The following is a 21,422-nucleotide window of genomic DNA, read 5'->3' on the forward strand; positions in this document are numbered from 1 at the left end:
TAAATATTTGAATGTCTCTAATATATCTCCCCTATCTCGCCTTTCCTCTAGCTTATACGAGTTAAGATCTTTAGGTCTATCCCCATATGCTTTAGAATGAAGACCATTGACCATTTTAGTAGCCATCCTGTTTATATCCTTTTGATGGTGCAGTCTTTAGAATTGTACACGGTATTGCAAGTGAAGCCTCACCAGGTACCTATACAAGGGCAATATAGTAAAGTCTGTGGGAATTTGGCTTAATTTATACAGACAGTTGCAAAATTATCCCCAAAGTATTCACAAAAATTTGTACATTTAGGGCTTGGTTTTCAAAGTGACTTGCACACATAAAACTGTATAAAAGTATATGAGCAACCTCACTTCACCCACACTATCAAGAGGTGTTCAGGGGAGGTGGAATTGGGGTAGGGAAAGCTTACTTGAGGTTTTTTTTTTTTACCATATGTGCATAGATATACAAGCAGAAAGTTACACCAGTTCCAGAGTAGGTGTAACTTCCTGCATATATGTGTGTACTGGGATAATCCACAAATTTTCAAAGCAGTTAATGCGCAAAAGTCCACTTTGAAACTTTGAGCTAAAGTCTGTGGACATGTGGACTTAAAACCTGGCTATTCTTGAAAGCCTTTCCAGATACCAACTGAACCCACTCTCAACTCAAGCAACTAAGAACTCCCGTCAGGGTAATCAACAACCTTTGACAACTCAATAATGTTCTTTCTTTTTTAATTTGGCAGGTTTTATTTACCTTGGTTATTCTTTTGTTATCTCATTGTTAATCTCTCTTTTGCCTTCTCTACATTCCAAGTTGCATTTTATCCCTGTTTTATTGTAACTGCTACCTTATTCTTCTATCACATGTTAATGTTTTTAAGTTATTAAGTATTTATTCTGTTGTCACACCTTGTTATTTGTAAACCGGCATGATGCGACTCCCATTGCGAATGCCGGTATATAAGAAATTTAAATAAATAAATAAATAAATGTTGTAGACTTTAGCTGTCCACATGCTGTTTGAAAACTATCTCCCATAGGAGGTACTTTAAGACAGTATAAAGTTTGTTGAAGTGTGGGGAAAAGTATACACATACTTTTGAAAATCAAACTTATAAGCATAAGTACTAATCCCATCCCAACCCCACTCACAAGAACTCTTCTTTACTAAGCACACACAGGCCGATGCTATATCTGCGTGCATTAAACGGGCGCTCGTGACTGAGCGCCCACTCTCTTAATGCATGCCGATCCACCTCTCCTAGGCAGGTGATAATTTTTGTGGGTTAAAATGTGTGCGTCGGGCGCACATATATTTTTTGGAATCGGGGGGGGGGGGGGGAGGGGGAATAGGTACTAATAGCACTCATCACATGTAAATTCATGTTATGAGGCTATTACCTATGCACTCGATTGGACGAGCGTCCAAAACTCGCGTCCAATCATGTGTTGAGCCATGTGCTGTGGCCAGCGTACGGTATTGCATCGGCCTTTTAGAGTGTGGGCAATTTTAAAAACTCTTCCTTTTGTTTCTTGTGCTCCACCTTAAACTGACTGCTCATGGGCAAATTTGTTTAATGGTGCTCTGGTACAAACAATTCTACCTTCATCCACTGTTCACGGCCCATCCTCTTGCCTGCTCCTTACCCCACCCTCCCCTTTCTTTCACGCCTGTCTCTCTCTCTCTGCCTCACACTCCTTCATCCCACTCTCCTGTCCTAATTCTCCACATCCCCTCTTTTTCCCCACCCCATCTCCGGCATCATATTCCCATCTAATATCCTCTTTCCCTCTCCCAATGTGCTTTTCTTCTTCTCTTGCCTCTTGTCTCACACTTTCTTTTCCCTCCTCCTGTCCTACAGTACTACTGGCTAGCATGCTAAACCTCAGGCTTGACCAGGTAAAACAAAGAAAAGCTCTCCCTAATATCTCTACTTGCAGAGGTCTCTGAATCTCCTCCTGCGGTGGAAACTATGGGTTAGGGAGCTTTGGCAGTTTGGGGTGGAAGGGAGGTCTGTGGCGGCAGGGGTCCCCAGGATCAAATGAAGCAACTGTGGCTCCAACGTGTGGAAGTGGAGGCAGTGGAACAACTTCTGCCCTGGTCCTGTGTGCCTCCCATGTCCTGCAGCAGATGCACCTCCTATGCCTTCTCTGCCACAGACAGCTCCTGCCTCTTTTGACTGGCTACTCGCTTCAGGCTGTTGCAGCCAAGCCCAGATTTTAAGAGAAAAGACACCAGCTTCAGGGGAAGAATGCTGGCATGAACCTTTGTGTAGCCCTAAGGTAGCTTACCCAAGACACAACTTTTCTCCAGCCCAGCAGGAAAGAAAGTAGTCCAATCTGGCAACACTAGATGTAGTTGAGCTGTAGAGATCAGCAACTGGAATTAGGGGAGGATCCCCAGGCAGAGTTTCAGTATCTTCTGCTTTTCTATAATTTTTTTGGGCTCCTCAAGAATTAATGTCTGTGATGAGAGCGCTATTACATACATGCTTGATTGAATGTGTGTTTTGGACGCACTAACACCCATTTTGCATCGAGGTTTATGGATGCGCATCCAATCATGTGTTGAGCCGTGTGCCGTCGTCAGCACACAGTATTGCATTGGCCTGAATGTGAAGAATTGAGGGAAGACCTTGAAGGCTGGGCATCTACATTTTTTCTTTTTTCATTTTATATATTCTATTTTTCAGCACTTCAAAGTGAATAGTATTTCCCTGTCCCCAGAGGGCTTATAATCTGTTTTCCTAGTGTGTAGCCAGATGGACTCTGGACCACTGGGTTATGTGCTCCCCTGCTAGCAGATGGAGACGGAGTCAGGTTTCAAAGCTGACATCACCCTAGATATACCTCTGCAGTGACCTCAGCCCTTCAGTATCTCTCCGTCTCCTAGCAGATGTGGATTGTGCCTTCCCTATCGGAAACACAGTACTCTTTTTTTAGAAGAGGAAACTTAACCTTTAAATTTTACCTTTAAATTGGAGAAAGATTGAGCCCCGCTCTCCTATGGTGATACCTAATGGTCCGTCCCCCCCCAATGAAAATTCCTGAGGCGATTTCCAAGATCTCTCAGAGGTGTGCCTTGGTCTGGTAGTCTGTTCCCAGCGTGGACTTTTCTGTTGAAGCAGCTGAAAGGCAGCGGGTGCAGGAAGCTAAGCGCTGCAGTGACGGCCAAAGCCCTCTCCCCCGCAGCCAGAGACCTGGGCTCAGCCGGTAAGCGCTGAGCCCAGGTAAGTAACGAAGAACTCCTCCGATTCAGAGACGTGAAAGGGCTTTGGTAAGTCTTTCCTCCGGTCTCCATGCTCAGCATGCCGTACTGATCCCATTAGGGCAAGGGAAGGGAGTTTCCAAGTGGGTTGAGCAGCCCCCCTGATGGGCTAGGCCCTGCTTCAGACTCTGTGGGCACTCCACATGGCAGGCTGGGTGGCTCCATCTTGCCGTATGGTTTGGTGCAGTGCCGCTTCTCCCATTGACCGTCAGTACGCGTGGTGTGGGCCGGCCCTGTTGTGCACCTAACGCATAAATTTGCGCACAACCGGACGCTTATGCTTAGGCGTGTCGGGGCGTATTGTGAGCGCTCGAGCTCAGACGCTAACCGGCTGAACACACAAGCTACAGTTAACTATGGCTCCGGCAACAAAGAAGCACAAGCGACACCCCCAATGTGCTGCCTGCCATATTAGGGCTGCACAGTCTGACCTAGAATCCTTCCTCTGTCAGCATTGTGAGGAAGCCCAGGGAGGGCTGGACTCTCAGAACTTCTCCAAGCCTGGCCCCTCCAGTCGGAAGACGGGTCAGCCACGACCTTATCTGGTAGCACCCCGGATCTCAGCAATCCCGGGGCTGTGTCCTCCCCGGGAGAGGGCAGTTCACATGCCCCTACCCCAGTTCCTCCTGGGCCAGGTATGGACCCGGCAGCCTTTTCTTGGGTGGAATTCTTTCAGGGCCTTCAAACCTTTGTTCAGGCACAGTCAGTCAGCTGCTGCCCCTGCCCGGTCTGTGCCCCAGCTGGGAAGGCCTCATCCTCCCAGCCCTATCAGCATGCCTTGGAACGTGCCTTGCCCTCACCAAGTGTATCCCTGACAGGGACCCAGACACCATGGACGATGATGGGGATGCAGACTCATTGGAGGATGGGGAAATGCCTCCAGGCACACCTCTGAGGGATCTCGGAAATCGCCTCAGGAATTCTCAACTGGGGGAGGGACCTCTAGGTATCACTACAGGAGAGCAGGGCTCAATCTTTTTCTCCAATTTTAATGTAGAATTTCTTCTTCCAAAAGATATAGCAATCCCCATAGGGAAAGCATGTCCGCACTTGACGGAGACGGAGAAATACTGAAGGGCTGAGGTCACTGCGGGGGTGTATCCAGGGTGACATCAGCTTTGAAATCTGAGTCTGTCTTCATCTGCCTGCAGGAGAGCATAAACCCATTGGGCCTGAGTCCATCTGTCTACACTAAGAAAAACAGAATTATCAGGCAAGTAATTTCTCCATTTGAGTGGCTTGATTTGTTCTGTATTGTATAGCCTGTTTCATTCACTGGAACAGTGGTTTGCTGAAACAAGGACCACAGTGCCCAAGGGTTTTTTAATAGTTCTGGAGGTCTCTATCTCTTTTCCAACTTGGTGTGTTTTTCAGTGTTATAGCTCAAGACAGGAAAGTTTTTTTTTGTTTTTTTTGTTTTTTAGAAATGCATTACATATTACTTACACACAACAAGAGGAACCTCTTGCTTCATGAAAACTTAACTATTTTTTGCCTTTATTATAAATCTAGGTTTCAAGAGTTCTGGATCTACCACAAGAAAAACTCATCAAATCAATATCTGCCATTGCTGTTTCTAAAAAGCGGTAATACTTCTACATTTTGTTTTAGAAAATATTTAAAGCACCTGTTAAAACCATTCTTGAGATTTTCTTATCTTCTACTACTTGTTTAATGTACTGTAATGTTCAGTATCCCATTTCTGTTTCACGTTAGACCATGTATTGTGGTCCTGCAGTTTCACATCTTGGATATGTTGAAAGCTGAAGGTCAACTATCTGAAGCATTTTGTAACCCATGAATGAATAACTTGTGGCTCTATGAGTTTGTTCAATTGACCTTGCTTACCTTACCACTGGAATTCTGCCATCTTGATGACTATCCTTAAGCACCTCTAAAGTGCAGTGATAGCCCAGGATTTTAAGGACCTTCTGAAGCGTGCATTGTCCAAGGCAATAGTGCAGTATTCATTCATGGAAGGCTGCACTCCAGTGGGTTGTAGAAGCAGTGACCTAAGTATTCAATGAAACTTAAAGATTTTCTGTTTTTAAGGCTTTTTTGGAACATCTTATTCCGGCTAACCTAGGGAATACCATTTGTTTACTCGTGTTTTTACTCCTGTGTAAAACAGTTGAAAAAACAGCACTTTATCCATTAACTCTTGTTACTGACTTCAGTACACTTACTGTTCCCAAAAGGCAGCAAGAATAAGAATCCAAAAGTACAGTGCTGTAATTTCAGTTGTTTTCTACCAAAGCAAGACCTGATTCATGCCGTTGAGTACATTACAAGTATATAGAATGGCGCTTTCATGTGAACTGGATTGTGTATTAATGTTAAAGCAGTAGAACTGTTGGGAAAATTCCCTTTAATGAGATGATGTATGATCACATTTTTTGTATGTTTAGGATTGTATTTGAAAATGTTTAAAAACTGTGTAGATTTTTAATTGCTTAGATGTGTATTTTCTGTTCATCTTTTATTGTAACTTATGTTTTTGCCTGTAGGCCACTCAGAATTTGTTTGGAAAATGACTAATAAATTAAACTTTATTTTTTTTTGGTGAGTGGGTTGAAATAATTGAAGTCTAGCATTATTGTCTATATTCATAGTGAAATCATAGCCCTGTGAACTTCCACAGAAGATCTAGATATTAGGTATTAATCCGTGCCCTGCCTCAGAGTTGAAGGCTTCAACTTAGCCCTTCAGCTCTTTCCAGCATAGACAACAGACTACCAAATTTTCTAGCCTTCAATACTACACATTGGCACGGATATACATGTCATTTTCTTTTCCTTGCCAGTGCCAAACTGTTGCAGTCTTTTGCTCTAAGGATTACTGCTGGTGTCCATTGTGAAAAAGATGCCCTGTGTATGTACCTCCATGGTGGCAGTGTGCTGAGGACATCCATGTCTAATGAAAAAACCTGCTCTGATTTGCTGTTTTGCCATGTCGATGGTGTGACACTGTTTGAAAATGCACCCATGTTTTTAGCACTGTTTTACTACACATCTGCAGAAATTAACTTTTTAAAAATCTAAATGTCTGAAAAACACCAAAACTTACCTGCTGCTGTTGGCAAATAACATCTTTTGCTTTGGTTCACTGTTTTTACTATTTGTTAATACTCTTTAGTTTGTTAGTTCTAAGATTGATTCATGATCCCAGTGTTTTTTGTAACTGATATATAGTACATTTCTAGGAACTGTGTAGCCCTTGGATTGTGTGGGGTTACAGTTTTCTAGAAACTGCCATGAGAGAGCTTGCAGGTAGGGTATTTGCCCAGAGGCATATGGGAACCCGGTTTGTTGGTGAGAGACTGCCAGTATAGGGGCATGTGGGGTGGTGCTGGGCAGTGCTTGCTGGACCTTCCAAGTATCCATAGGGCTAACACTGAGTGGATGTTAGGGGTAGCACTAAGGCATTCTGTGACACAATTGTATCTCTTTCTCTGTCCTACTCCTCCAATGTTTTTTTGCTCTTTGAAGATCGCAGCATAACTAGGGCCCTTTGATTGCAACCTCCCCTGCTATAAGGCCATCTTAGAAAGATTAAACGATTTCTTTGCTTCGGTATTTACTAAAGAAGATGTTGGTGAGATACCCATTCCAGAGAAGGTTTTCATGGGTGATGATTCAGATCAACTGAACCAAATCACGGAGAACCTGGAAGATGTGGTAGGCCTGATTGACAAACTGAAGAGTAGTAAATCACCTGGACCGGATGGCATACACCCCAGGATTCTGAAAGAACTAAAATTTGACATTTCAGACCTATTTCAATTAATTTGTAACCTGTCATTAAAATCATCTGATGTACCTGGAGATTGGAAGATGTCTAATGTAACCTCGATTTATTTAAAAAGGGATCCGGGAAAATATAAACCAGTGAGCCTGACTTCAGTACTGGGAAAAATTGTGGAAACTGTTAAAAAGAATAACATCACAAAACATTTAGATAGACATGGTTTGATGGGACACAGCCAACATGGATTTACTCAAGGGAAATCTTGCCTCACTAATCGTTTTACATTTTTTTGAAGGGGTGAATAAATGTGGACAAAGGTGAACCGGTAGATGTGGTATAATTTGGATTTTCAGAAGGCATTTGACAAAGTCCTGCATGAGAGGCTTCTAAGAAAACTAAAAAGTCATGGGATAGGAGGCGATGTCCTTTTGAGAATTGCAAGCTGGTTAAAAGACAGGAAACAGGATTAAATGGTCTGTTTTCACAGTGGAAAAAGGTAAACAGTGGAGTGCCTCGTGGATCTGTACTTGGACCAGTGCTTTTTAATATATTTATAAATGATCTGGAAAAGGGGTATGATGAGTGAGATGATCAAATTTGCTGATGACACAAAATTATGCAGAGTAGTTAAATCTCAAGCGGATTGTGAAGAATTGCAGCAGGATCTTGCGAGACTGGAAGATTGAGCTTCCAAATGGCAGATGAAATTTAATGTGGACAAGTGCAAAGTGATGCATATAGGGAAAAATAACCCTTGCTGTAGTTACACGGTGTTAGGTTTTATCTTAGGAATTACTACCCAGCAAAGAGATCGAGGCATCATAGTGGGTAATACATTGAGGTCGTCGGCTCAGTGTGCTGTGGCGATCAAAAAAGCAAGCAATGTTAGGAATTATTCGGAAGGGAATGGTGAATTAAAATAGAAAATGTCATAATGCTTCTGTATCGCTCCATGGTGAGTCCACACCTTGAGTACTGTGTACAGTTCTGGTCACCGCATCTCAAAAAAGATATAGTTGCACCAGAAAAGGTACAGAGAAGGGCGACCAAAATGATAAAGGGGATGGAACAGATCTCCTGTAAGGAAAGGCTAAGGAGGTTAGGGGTGTTTAGCTTTGGAGAAGTGATGGCTGAGGGGGGATATGATAGAGGTCTTTAAAATCATGAGAGATCTAGAAGGGGTGGATATAAATCTGTTATTTCCCTGTACGTACCAGGATCAGTCCAGGACACCTGGGTTGTGACTCCGCACCAGTAGATGGAGACAGACTAAAACTTGTGGGCGGAGCCATATATGCCCCTGTGCCAGTCACAGCCCCTCAGTCTTACTCTGTCTCCAGTAGATGGTGCAGGTCCGGTCACAGCCCTGCCTGCCCTGGTTCTGGTACTCCGTCAGGGTCGGTTCTTTTTTTATTCTTTAGGCCAGTTTAGGCTACGGTGTTTTCTGTTTGGGTAATTTTCTAAATTGTCCCTTAGGTCCCTTTCGCCCTGCCTCCCAGGGGGGTTGTGAGGTTCTGAGGGGACCACCCCCCCCTGGTTGAGGCCGCTGCTAGGGTCGAGGACCCAGCTGGCCTAGTAGCAGCGTCAGGGGTGACACCGGGGAGCCCGGTTCACTCACCCCTGCTGGATTAGGGCTCCAGGACCGTGGACAGCGACAGGCGTTTTTGTTAAAAAAAAAAAAAAAAAAAAAAAGGTTTGTTTTTATTTCTGTGCCGGCTCTCTCTTGCTTCGCGTCGCCGCTCGTGGGGGGGGCGCCGCCGACGGGGGAGGCCGTTCGAATTTTTTTTTGTTTAATTTCGTCGCTCTTGCTGCCCCGTTTTCGCGCCTCTTCGCCGGCATGCCTCGCGGCTCGGTCTGCCGGGCGTCTTTCGCGCGAGAGTCTGTGCGCGGCCTGCATCCCGGGCGGAGAGGGGTCATCTGGGGCGCCTCGGGGGGCTCGTTCGCGGCCCGCGCGATCGCCTCCGCGTGGGGGGGGCGCCGTAGAAAAGCCCCACGAGCTTTTCCCGCTTAGCGCGGGAGTGGCGGCCATTTTGGCCACGGGCCGCGAAATGGCGCGGGAAACGGCAGGGCCTTCGGCCTTGCCTCCCGCGCTTTCCCCGCAGCGGGTCGCGGTCGGAGGGGGTCCCTCGGGGGACACAGGGTCCCCGGGGAGTCCTGCTGATTTTTCCTCAGATTCGAGCTCGCTGTCGGAGGACCTTGCGCTTTTGTTGCGCAAGGTCCTGAAATACAAAAAAAGCAAGCGCGGCCGGAGGGAGGCTCGCAGAGCTCCACCGCAGAAGAGGTCCAGGAAGCCTTCGGGGGTCGCGGAGGGGCCCCAGGGGGCCTTGCGGGGGAAGCGGCCTCCACGTGGCGTCCCACAGGAGGCGGACACCGATTCCTCCCCCGAGGACGACGCTGATTCCCCTGAGGAGACCCAGAAGGGACCCGACGATGTGGGAGCGGACGGCTCCGCTACGTCCGGCGTCGCAAAAGGCTCACAGGCAGTGGAAGGAGACGATCCCAAAGTGGTCAGGCTCTTCCGTAGGGATGAATTGCCACCTCTAATTCCAGCCATTATCCAGGAACTGGGAATAAACCCCCCTCCGGCGGTGGTTCGTCAGGAAGCGAACATGGATCCGGTCCTGTTAGGCCTCACGGGTCCAGCAGTTGCTTTTCCGTTCCATTTTTCTTCAACGGACATCATGTTCCGTGAATGGGACACTCCGGAGTTAGGGCTGAAGGTCAGCAAGGCCATGGACAAGCTTTACCCGCTCCCGGAGGATGCGCTGGACCTTCTCAAGTTTCCCAAGGTGGATTCGGCGGTTTCGGCGGTAACGAAGAGATCTACTATCCCGGTTACGGGTGCGACAGCCCTTCGGGACCTTCAGGACAGGAAGCTGGAAGTACAGCTCAAGAAGATTTTTGAGGTTTCAGCGCTAGGAATTCGGGCCGCCATGTGTACGAATTTCGCTTTGAGAGCTGGCTTACGCTGGGCTCAGGTCCTTCAAGCCAATGCGGATCTTTCGGCAGACGAGGCAGCGCAAGCGGATAAGTTGGAAGCGGTAATAGCATATGGCGCAGATGCACTCCACGATCTGCTGCGCACTTCGTCTAGATCCATGGTGGCGTCTGTCTCGGCGCGCCGCCTCCTGTGGCTACGCAACTGGGCGGCGGATGGCTCTTCTAAGGCTCACCTCGGGGCGCTGCCATTCAAGGGTAAATTGCTGTTTGGCAACGGCCCCTCGTACTTTCACGAAGGTGATGGTCGTGGTGGCGGCGCAATTGCGCCGAGAAGGTCTCCAGGTCCATCCGTATCTGGACGATTGGTTGATTCGGGCGAAGTCCGAGGATCAGTGTCGGATGGCGGTGGCCAGGGTCCTCCATCTGTTGCAGTCCCTGGGATGGGTGGTCAACTTCAGCAAGAGTCACCTTACACCCACGCAGACCTTGGAATATCTGGGAGCTCTTTTCGACACGAAGCAGGGCATGGTGTTTCTGTCGCTCGAACGGAGGGGCAAATTGCAAACTCAGGTACAACGCTTGTTGTCTCTCCGCCAGCCGCGGGTCTGCGACTACCTTACGGTCCTAGGGTCTATGGCTTCCACGCTGGCGCTGGTGCCATGGGCGTTCGCTCATCTGCGACCCTTACAGTCATCCTTGCTTTCCCGCTGGAAGCCGGTCTCGGAGGATTTCCACTTACCGCTTCCTCTAGCGGGACACGCGAGGTCCAGCCTGCGTTGGTGGCTAGACCCCAGTCATCTTTCCGCCGGAGTCTCTCTCCTGGTGCCCAGTTGGACAGTGGTGACCACGGATGCCAGCCTCTCCGGTTGGGAAGCGGTATGCCTAGGGAGCTCAGTTCAAGGCCTATGGTCAGTGTCGCAAGCCCAGTGGTCTATCAATCGCCTAGAGACCAGAGCGGTCCGTCTGGCCCTGCAGGCTTTTCTACCATTGCTGCGGGGAAAGGCAGTCCGAGTGTTGTCGGACAATGCGACCACCGTGGCATACATCAACCGGCAGGGGGGGACCCGGAGCCCCCAGGTGGCAGAAGAAGCTCAGCGCTTGATGGCCTGGTCGGAGCTACATCTCAGCAACCTCGCAGCGTCTCACATTGCGGGAGTCGACAACGTGCAGGCGGACTATCTCAGCCGTCATCGTCTGGATCCCGGAGAGTGGGAGCTGGGGGACGAAGCGTTTCTTCTCATTTGCGAAACGTGGGGGGTGCCCCACATGGATCTGATGGCCACGTGGCACAACGCGAAGGCCCCGCGATTTTACAGTCGACGTCGAGAGCGGGGGGCAGAAGGCGTCGATGCGTTGGTGCTTCCCTGGCCGACGGATGTGCTGCTCTACGTGTTTCCCCCGTGGCCGATGATCGGCAAGATTCTACGGCGCATAGAGTTGCATCCGGCCAACGTGATCTTGGTGGCACCGGAGTGGCCTCGCCGGCCGTGGTTCGCAGACCTCGTACAACTGGCAGTAGCGGCCCCCCTTCGGTTCCAGGGAATGGTGGCCCTACTCCATCAGGGCCCCGTCTGTTTGGAGGAGGCGGATCACTTCTGTCTCGCGGCATGGCTTTTGAGAGGAATCGACTGAAGAGAAAAGGTTATTCAGATGCGGTGGTGGCCACGCTACTGCGTTCCAGGAAGCAATCAACGTCTTTGGCTTACGTCCGTGTCTGGGTAGTCTTTGAGGACTGGTGCGTGCAGCGAGGGGTGGACCCCACTTCGGCTTCCATCTCTGATGTTCTAGCGTTCCTCCAGGCGGGTCTGGCCAAAGGTCTGGCGTGCAGTTCCCTACGGGTCCAAGTGGCGGCGCTTGGGTGTTTGCGAGGTAAGTCTCTGGCGCTTCACCCGGATATTGCTCGTTTCCTTCGGGGGGCTAAGCACCTTCGCCCCCCGTTACGTCTTCCTTATCCGGCTTGGAACCTCAATTGGGTTCTCTCCGCTCTATGCACGGCGCCGTTTGAGCCCTTGAAACGCGCAACTCTTAAGGATCTCACTTTAAAAACGGCTTTCTTGGTGGCAATTGCCTCAGCACGGCGTGTTTCCGAGTTACAGGCCCTGTCCTGTAGGGAACCTTTCTTGCGTATCTCCGATTCGGGGGTTTCCTTACGGACGGTTCCTTCCTTTCTTCCGAAAGTGGTCTCGTCGTTCCACGTGAATCAATCGGTGGAGTTGCCCGCTTTTGCGTGCGGACACTCCTCTGCTACCGAAGAGAGGGAGTTACGGAAGCTTGACGTGCGGAGATCCCTTCTCCGATATCTGGAGGTCACTAATCCGTTTCGGGTCACGGATCATCTGTTTGTCCTGTTCTCTGGACCAAAGAAAGGAGCTGCAGCGTCCCGAACAACTATCGCTCGTTGGCTCAAGGAGGCCATTGGTTCGGCATACTTGGTGCGGGGAAAACCTCTTCCCGTGGGGCTGCGAGCTCACTCGACTCGCTCTCAAGCAGCATCTTGGGCGGAAGCTTCTCAGGTGTCGCCTCAAGAGATTTGCAGGGCGGCCACCTGGAAGTCGTTGCATACTTTTGTCCGGCATTACCGGCTGGGGGTTTTGGAGAGAGGGAACTCCGAGCGGGACTCTCTGCTTCCCACCCTCAGTAGGTTGCTCTTGTACATCCCAGGTGTCCTGGACTGATCCTGGTACGTACAGGGAAAGGAAAATTAGTTTCTTACCTGATAATTTTCGTTCCTGTAGTACCAAGGATCAGTCCAGGATCCCGCCCGCGGTGCTGCGCTGAAGTAATGGAGAGTCCGCTCTGTGTTTTGATTTGCTCTGTTCCGCTTGTTCGCTCTCTCGGTTGGAGAGTCCGTTTTCAGAAGGGGTGTTTCTTTCCCCGTTAGTTAGCGGTATCTAGTTTTGTTTACTTCTCTGGTTGTGTTCTACTTTGACATTCCGTAAGACTGAGGGGCTGTGACTGGCACAGGGGCATATATGGCTCCGCCCACAAGTTTTAGTCTGTCTCCATCTACTGGTGCGGAGTCACAACCCAGGTGTCCTGGACTGATCCTTGGTACTACAGGAACGAAAATTATCAGGTAAGAAACTAATTTTCCTTTACACTTTCGGATAATAGAAGGACTAGGGGGCATTCCATGAAGTTAGCAAGTAGCACATTTAAGACTAATCAAAAATTCTTTTTCACTCAACACACAATAAAGCTCTGAAATTTGTTGCCAGAGGATGTTGTTAGTGCAGTTAGTGTAGCTGGGTTAAAAAATGTTTGGATAAGTTCTTGGAGGAGAAGTCCATTAACGGCTATTAATCAAATTTACTTAGGGAATAGCCACTGCTATTAATTGCATCAATAGCATGGGATCTTCTTAGTGTTTGGGTAATTGCCAGGTTCTTGTGGCCTGGTTTTGGCCTCTGTTGGAAACAGGATGCTGGGCTTGATGGACCCTTGGTCTGACCCAGCATGGCAATTTCTTATGTTCTTAAAAAGACAGGTGGGCAGAGAATCATGAACTCTCGGGAGCACGGCAACATATCAGTAAGGCACAGTATAGAGGCAGAGAGAGAGCAAGAACAAGAAAAATTATGCTTACTTATAGATCTGTCTTTCGCTTACCACTGTGTTGCGAGTGCATCTTCAAATCTCTGCTTTCTCTCTCTTTCTTTGCCTGTCTCCGGGTATGATTTCTCAATGGTCAAACAACATCCAGAACACTTTAACTGGATAACTTTCTTCCAACAAGAAGCCAATTGAAGTCAGAGTACCAGTGTTGGGTTTGAGCCTGTCCAGCAGACTCAGACGCAAGACTACACAGTGCACGCTGAGTCCTGCTGCGGTCACCAAAATGTTATGCGCCAAACACGCTTAAGGCGCTTTTCCACGGACACAAGGATACATACCAAAATTTGTAGGAACAAATATCAGGTTTTTTTATTGCCTATTAGTAAGCAATACAGGCACCCTTGGGAGGTACAGAGTCACAGCATTTCTCTGGTGAAATGCTCAGAAGAAGCACTACTCTGTCGGTTTGTACATTAGTTACTTATTTTATAGGTGAAATAATCAATCTGCAGTAAGTAAGTCCCTGAATTGCATGAACCTGTGGGAGTATCATGTACACAGTTTCTCATGTCAAAAAGGAGATAAATTAGACCTATATTATCCTGATCCCTTTCCCAGATTGGGGCCTAATTGCGTGGTGGTCACATTAATCTTCCATTTCCTAGCGTGTAACAGATGGACTCAGGACCAATGGGTGTAGTGTACTCCTGATAGCAGTTGGAGACAGATCAGATTTCAATCTGACGTCAGCCCTAGTACATATACCCCTGCAGGAAGTGCAGCTCTTCAGTATTTTCCGTCTCCATAGCAGTTCGGGACTCTTTGCACGCTAGCACAGCGTTAGATTAAATTTACAAAGAAAAAACCCAAATCAAGAAGAAATCTTACCTCTATAGACGAGCCCCTCTCTCCTGCGGTGACACCCATTGGGTCCCTCCCCCAGTTGAGAATTCCCGAGGTGATTTCTGTGATCCCTCTGAGGTAAGCCTCGGTCCGGCGGCCGACCCTCAGCGGGTACCTAGCCCTCCCCCCCCCCCCCCCCCGACATCAGGTGAGACTAAGAGGCAGCGGGTGCCACTTCAAGCATGGCGGTGAAGGTATTTTCCCTCTCCCCCTGCAGCCGGAGACCGCCCGGAATGAGACCGGGAAGCGCCGAGACAAGGTAAGGTAGAAATCTACTTAAGTCTCCGGTCTTCGAAGCTCGAGGAATCTCACAGGTCGCCAGCTGGGACCAGTGCCACCAGGTTGATCTGCCCTAGTAGGGCTAGACCCCAGTCAGTTCCGAGGGTCCTCCCATGTGGAAACCCTCTGAGGTGGTCGCCATATTGCCCGCGTGGTCGCTGTCACCATTTTAATCTGTTCGCCGCCCTGTCTGCTGTTCCGACCCGTGCGCACAGAGGTGAGCCGTGCGCACAAATACATTGTGTGTTCACCGTCACGCGCACAAATTCCTTGTGCGCCTTTGTCCTGTCATTGTTTTTCCCTCAGGGAATTTTTCATGGCTTAGGTGCTGTTTCTTCAGGTGCACTGTAGTTGAAATCCTAGCCTTAGATTCTGACCTTTTCCTTCTACTTTTTTGTGACCCTCCATCACAAGTTTGACAGTTTCAGCTGCTGTCCAGATGTCTCCTGTAATTTTTCCAGGTCAGGCTCAATAGGCATTTAGGGTTCACATGACCAGAACTGCAAGCAGGCCAAGGTAGCAGAGGATTCTGGGTCAATCACAGTCTCCATGTTGGTCTCAGGCACGCATACATTTGTCAGTAGACTACATGCATAGATTTGTGGCCACTTCCTCTTTATAGCCAAGAGTGAGGTCATCAAGGGAGCACGCTCTGGCTCTGACCACTGAGGAACAGGAAGAACCCCAAGTGTAATGGACTGGTCTAGTAGAATTTATGGAAAGAAAGTTATCAGTTAAGGACATCTTTACCTTAAGTTCAAAGTGAAATGGCTTAAGCTGCTGAGTATATGAAGTTGTAAAATTCTTTCTTTGGGTTCCACTCTGACTTGAACTATGTTTTATGAAAGCGAGCTCAAGCTGTTCTAACTTTTCTTGCTTTGAAATGTTTGGAATTGATAATACAGGTCTTTTCAGACGAGGGCTTTCCAAACCTGTCCTGGTGACCCCACAGCCAGTCAGGTTTTTAGGCTGAATGAATGAGAGAGATTAGCATATGGTCCTTTTCCAGTCTGCGCAAATGTATCTCATGCATATTGATCGAGGATAGCTTAAAAACCTGACTGGTTGTGGGAAAGAGGGCGCTGCTGGGAATCCCTGTTCTAGACACTTCGTCCTGTCCCCATCTGACAACACATTGTCACGTTTTCCTCACCTGAGGCACTTGAGTCATTGGATAAGAACGGCCTCTGCTTGATGTGCTAGTCATTTTTACATGGTTTGATGTGGTGCTTATAGGGCTGCTGTGGGTTTCCAGCTCTTTGTGGGCTCTGTGGTGGAGAACGGCAGAGAACTCTCCAGCCATGACCTTCAGGCGCAGACCCAAAGGCTCCTGGATCAGGTATGCAAGGAGCGGTTCACATCTGAAATTTGCATGACTCTGCATGGAATGAATTTTCCCTGTTTTGAAATCCTCTTTTCTTTTTTTTTTGTTCACAGTTAAAATGTGATGCAGTAGTGAGCGAGATAAATGGTGGACGTGGAATAGTAAACTTCAAAATAAACCAAGAATTATTAGCAAAAGTAAGTACCTATACTTAGGTGACACTGTTTCTGGGGGGGGGGGGGGAAGTTACATTTTTCTTGTAGGAAAAACATACTACAACGCTTACTGTGAAAGATTTAAACCAAATTAAACAATGGCTGCCATCTCCACCCTGCTGATCAGTGTCCAGAACACATTTTCTTAATGACCTTGCATCTAGTTTAAATAAAGATGTAAGCCAGCTGGCAGGGCTGTACTGTGCTGTTCAAGCAGGCATCCCCACAGTACTTTACACTTTTGAAGTTAGGCATTTGCTTTTCAGCCTCTCATCTAGCAGCAGAGCTTGGGACTTTTCTGTCACTGGTGTTTTTTTCGGCACTGAGGAGGAAGTGTGCTCATGTCACTCGCAAGGGTTGCCTGCTCACTGCCGTTTGAATATATAACACACAGTAAGGCTTTGTGCATGGTACAATAACTGAAGGCCTCTGTGATCTGAGAGGAGCTAGATGTGGACAAATGGCTTCCACTGCCACCCTGGAGATTGCACTGGCACTGCTAAAATAGCAAGAAATATATATGAATTAAAAAGATTAATGTAAAACACTCTAGTTGTCGTTGGGGATTTCTCTTCACCCATTTTTAGGGTTTCATGGGATGCAGTCAACTTTCTAGGTCAAACATTTGTGTGTTGTGTTGTAGCCTTTAATTTTCCCAGGGTATATACTGACTAGCAACACTATCACACATTTAGAATCCAACACAGGAAAGATATTGGTCCTTGTGGGATGGAGACTGTATATTATTCAAGGAAGCCCAGAAGCACCAAATCTGTCAACCAGTTTGATGTTTTCATTGGCAGATCCGTTGCATGGCCTGCTGTTACTTCCCGGTTTGGGCCCTTTTTTATTTTCAACTTGGCCCATCTCTCATAGGACAGAAGGAATACATCAAATTTCCTAGGCAGAGACATGGCAGATTAAGGTTTGCCAAGATTTGATGGAATTAAAGCAAGTACATGGCCCAATCTCCTTAATGTATATGTTGGATATGCTGAAATAGAGACTTGAAGCAGCAAGTTTAATCAATAGAAATCAACGGCCTTTTTAATTTTAGACATACAAAGGTGTTTAATTATTGCATGTTTGAAACCTGTGAGCAGCAGCAACAGTTGTCAAGGCTTCAGCCATGGCTTTTGTTTATTTGTGGATATCTCATACGCATTCATAATCCAGTCATCTTTTAAAATGCATACAAGTAGAGAGTGTATCTCTTATCGCTTGGAGCTGAAATGGCTGAGCAGTATGCAGCCTAAAAACTCTTAAGGAATTTTGTTGGGAAATTTAAATATCAAAACATAGTTATGTAGCTGGATGTGATTGTCTAGGGAAGGGGCTGGGAAAACACTTTTATTTTAAGTAGCTGGGATGCTGCTGTGGGAAATAGAACTAAACTCACAAACAGTATAGCAAGAATCATCCATTGGCACTGATCCTGCCATAGTCTTCATCCTCTTACTATATAAATTTCAAAGTTTTTAAAATTATTTTTAGGCTTTTAAAGTGTCAAATTAATTAAAAGTAGTCTTGGTACACTCACAACAGAGGGGATCTTTCTTTGGATCTGTAAAGGGTACATGTGCAGAATCCGTGTAACTGTAATTACATAAACACTCCGTCACACCATAGGTGTCGGCCATCCAGTCCCTATCCCAACTAACCTGCTGGGATCTTCACTTTCTGGCCAGTCCCTGGAACAGATGATGCAGGCATTGCTCAGCTGTCTGTAAGTTTGGGCCGTGCAGGTACCTCTACACCTGCGCTGAGGTCAATGTGAGAGTAGAAGCACAAGTGCGGCCCAATGTGAGAGTAGAAGCAGAAAGCTGTGCAGTGCTGCCATCAGCTGTTCAGGAGATGGACAAGAGAAATTTGAAGAGCATGGAGCAAGCCAGCAAGGTTTGAGGGGGCTGGCTTGCTGGGTGAGGAGGGTAGGGAAGGAGGCAGGCAGACTTGCTGGGTAGGAGAGGAGGAGTTTGGAGGCGGGTTGGGGGGGGTAGTGACTGGCTGGTCTGCTTGGAGGAGGGAATAGCTGCTTAAGGGCAGGCTGATTGGGAAGAGGAGGAATGTCTGACTGGTGTGGCAAGCTGACAGGGTTGGAAAGGGGCTAGCTGTGTAAGTGTGAGAGGGAGAACATACTGGATTTGGGGGATGGGATGTTGAAAGAGAGGCTGGAGAGGAGATAGGGATGGATATGTGAGGGAGCAGGCCAGAGTAGGGAAAAGAGAAGCTACCTATCTCCCTCCCCACAATCTGTATTTTAACATCTGTGTATCAGATCCTGGAACCTTTCCTCGCTCCACTCTTTTCTTTGTTCTTCTGCCATCCCTGGTCCTCTTTATTTTCTCCCCATCCTGTTTCTCTTGTCTTTTATCTCTTTTCACCATGCTTGCTCCTCTGGTAGGGGGAGGAGAGAGAGAGGGGGAAGCTGCATTTTGCACCTGGGAGTAAAACAAGGGATCAGGGGATAATGATGATGGGGAGGGTGGGGCAGGCAAAGTAGTGTAAGGTGTGGGGCCTCCAAGCCCCCGATTTGTAGTCTGCTAATGTGTAGCCCTGTATGTACCCGGATCAGGCCAGACTGTGGGTTATACCTCCCTTCCAGCAGATGGAGACAGGGTGCCCTTCAAGTTTTTCTCTATCTTAACCTGGTGTGCCTCCTGCATACCTTCAGTATTTCTCTGTCTCCAGCAGATGGAGGTGGTGCAAACCCTGCAGTCTTGCCCTGATTCTTGGGTTTAGGCTATTTCCCTTAAAAAAAAAAAAAAGAGCAAAAGCAACAGTAAACTTTATAACATTGAATCAAACAGTAATAAAAAAAAAAGAAAGTGAAGGCAGGAGTAACTTTTCAGTCCTCCCAAGGGGTTGGCAGATCCTGTGGGGTTATCCCCCCTGGTTGCAGGCGTTGGAGCTGGGGTTGGTTACCCTGTGGGGCTCCGGCCAGGTAAGGAGCTGGGGGAGAGATTACCGGTGGTCTGGTCTCTCTCTCACCCGGCAGTAATCTCCCGTTTAAAAAAACAAAACAAAAAAAAATGAAGAGACAGACAAAGCAGCCTGTTGGGGTTGTTTTTTGGTCTACTGTACTCTCGGACAGCTCCGGTGCAATTTCGCCACGTTTTCAGGCTCCCTACCGTTCCCCTCGCCGCGGTTTAGCTGTTTTTTGAGCTCCCACGATGCCGCGGCCATCTTTGTGCCTTGCGTGCAGGGAGTCCTCTTCGAGGCTCTCCCAGTCAGGCATTTTCTCCCGCTGCCTTCCCGGAGGGGAAGGCTTTCAGCAGCTTCAGCAAAGCACCGAGGTGCTCTTAAAGGTCAGCACCTCGGGAGCCTCAAACTGACCCGTTCCCTCTCAGTACGGGAACGGCAACCATTTTGAATTCCATTGTGAGTCTCGGGCAAGAGCAGTGGAGCTTCCCCCAGCGTTATCATCTGCCCCTGCCAGTCCTAATGATCCCTCAGATCCAGACATTTTTCAGGGGGATCCCGATTCCCCAGGAGGGGATGAGGTCAGTTTAAATCCATTTTCATTGGATTTTGTTCTCCTTATGCATAAGGCTTTTTTGGCTTCCCAGTCTCCACAGAGTGGTGCTTTGCCTGTGAGACAGCCGCAGGGACCGCCCCCCAAAGTTGCCAAGCTTCCGGATGTGCCCGCATTGCTGCAGGTCACGAAGTTGAAGGGTTCCATGGTTCAAAGTGGTGTGGCCCCTCTGGAGGTTCCAGGCAGTGGGGCTGCGGACGCAGGCACTTCTCCTTTTCCTCCTGCGGGCGGGGAATCTGAAGAGGAGCAGGGAAAGCAGGCTCCCTTGGATGGAGATGACCCTAAAGTGTTCCATCTGTTTCATAGAGAGGAGTTAGTCGCTTTTTCCCTCTGTCCTCTCAGAGCTCAGATTAGAGCTCCCGCCTCATACTCCGCCAAAGGATTCTGTGGACCCAGTCCTGGCGGGATTGCGAGCGCTGACCCGAGCTTTTCCCTTCCATCCCATGCTTCAGCAGCAGATGACCTGGGAGTGGGATGCGCCGGATGCCAGCTTGCGGATTGGTCGGGCTATAGATAAGCTCTATCCCTTGCTCGAGGAGTCTCTGGAGCTCCTGTGTTCCCCAAGGTAGACGCTCAGTATCGGCTGTTACGAAGCGGACCACAATTCTGGTCACAGGATCAGCAGCTCTCAAGGATCTTCAGAATCGGAAACTGGAAGTCCTTCTCAAGCGCATCTTTGAGATTTTGGCACTAGGTATCCGAGCGCGGTGTGTAGCAGTTACATGCTGAGGGCGAGCCTGTGCTGGGTCCAGCAATTGCTAACTTCCAGAGATCTCCCTCCCGGGGAGTCAGAACAAGCGGAGCGCTTAGAGGCCGCAGTAGCATATGGCGCTGATGCACTGTATGACCTTCTCCGCACTTCCTCTCATACTATGTCATCAGTATCGGCGAGGCGTTTCCTCTGGTTGCGTAACTGGTCAGCGGATGCGTCATCCAAGGCTCAGCTTGGGGCTTTACTGTTTAAAGGGGGTTTTCTCTTTGTTGATGATTTGGAGCAGTTGATTAAGTCCCTAGGTGAAAACAAGGTTCACAAGTTGCCAGAGGACAGACCAAAACCTTCCAGGGGGTTTCCATCATCCCACTCACACTTTCGGGGGCAGCGTAGGTTTCGGCAGAGCCAGCAGCAACCGGCAGGGCAGCTACAGTCAATGTCCAGGCCCCAACCCTGGAACACTTCCTTTCGAGGCTGCAGCCCCTCCCGGGTGGGAGGGTCTGCCTCCTCGCTCGCCTCCAAGACTCCTCAATGAGATGAGGCCGGCCCATCCCTCGATCCCTCAGGTTGGGGGTCGATTATCCCAGTTCCACGAGGCATGGGCCAGAATTACTTCCGATCAGTGGGTGCTAAGCATTGTAGAACACAGCTACGCTTTGGAATTTGCATGGCCTCTCAAAGACTTCTTCCTGGTATCCCCCTGCGGAGCGTGGGCCAAAAGGCAGATTATTCATCAGGCCCTCAACCGTTTCCTGTCTCTCGGGCCAGTAAAGCTGGTTCCCTGTACGTACCAGGATCAGTCCAGGACACCTGGGTTGTGACTCCGCACCAGTAGATGGAGACAGACTAAAACTTGTGGGCGGAGCCATATATGCCCCTGTGCCAGTCACAGCCCCTCAGTCTTACTCTGTCTCCAGTAGATGGTGCAGGTCCGGTCACAGCCCTGCCTG

General features: G+C 48.5%; 1 protein-coding gene across 4 annotated transcripts in view; it reads left to right on the plus strand.

The window, feature by feature from the left end:
- Window positions 1-21,422, plus strand: part of RARS2 (arginyl-tRNA synthetase 2, mitochondrial) — a 128,881-nt gene that overhangs the window by 1,469 nt on the left and 105,990 nt on the right. For all 4 annotated transcript variants that reach the window (XM_029595437.1, XM_029595438.1, XM_029595441.1 and 1 more), the window contains exons 2-4: window positions 4,778-4,851; window positions 15,926-16,028; window positions 16,127-16,210. In XM_029595437.1, the coding sequence (XP_029451297.1) occupies window positions 4,778-4,851; window positions 15,926-16,028; window positions 16,127-16,210 (261 nt within the window). The remainder of the gene's footprint in view (window positions 1-4,777; window positions 4,852-15,925; window positions 16,029-16,126; window positions 16,211-21,422) is intronic.

The sequence above is a fragment of the Rhinatrema bivittatum genome, chromosome 3 (genome assembly GCF_901001135.1).
Source record: "Rhinatrema bivittatum chromosome 3, aRhiBiv1.1, whole genome shotgun sequence".
NCBI classification, from domain to species: Eukaryota; Metazoa; Chordata; class Amphibia; order Gymnophiona; family Rhinatrematidae; genus Rhinatrema; species Rhinatrema bivittatum.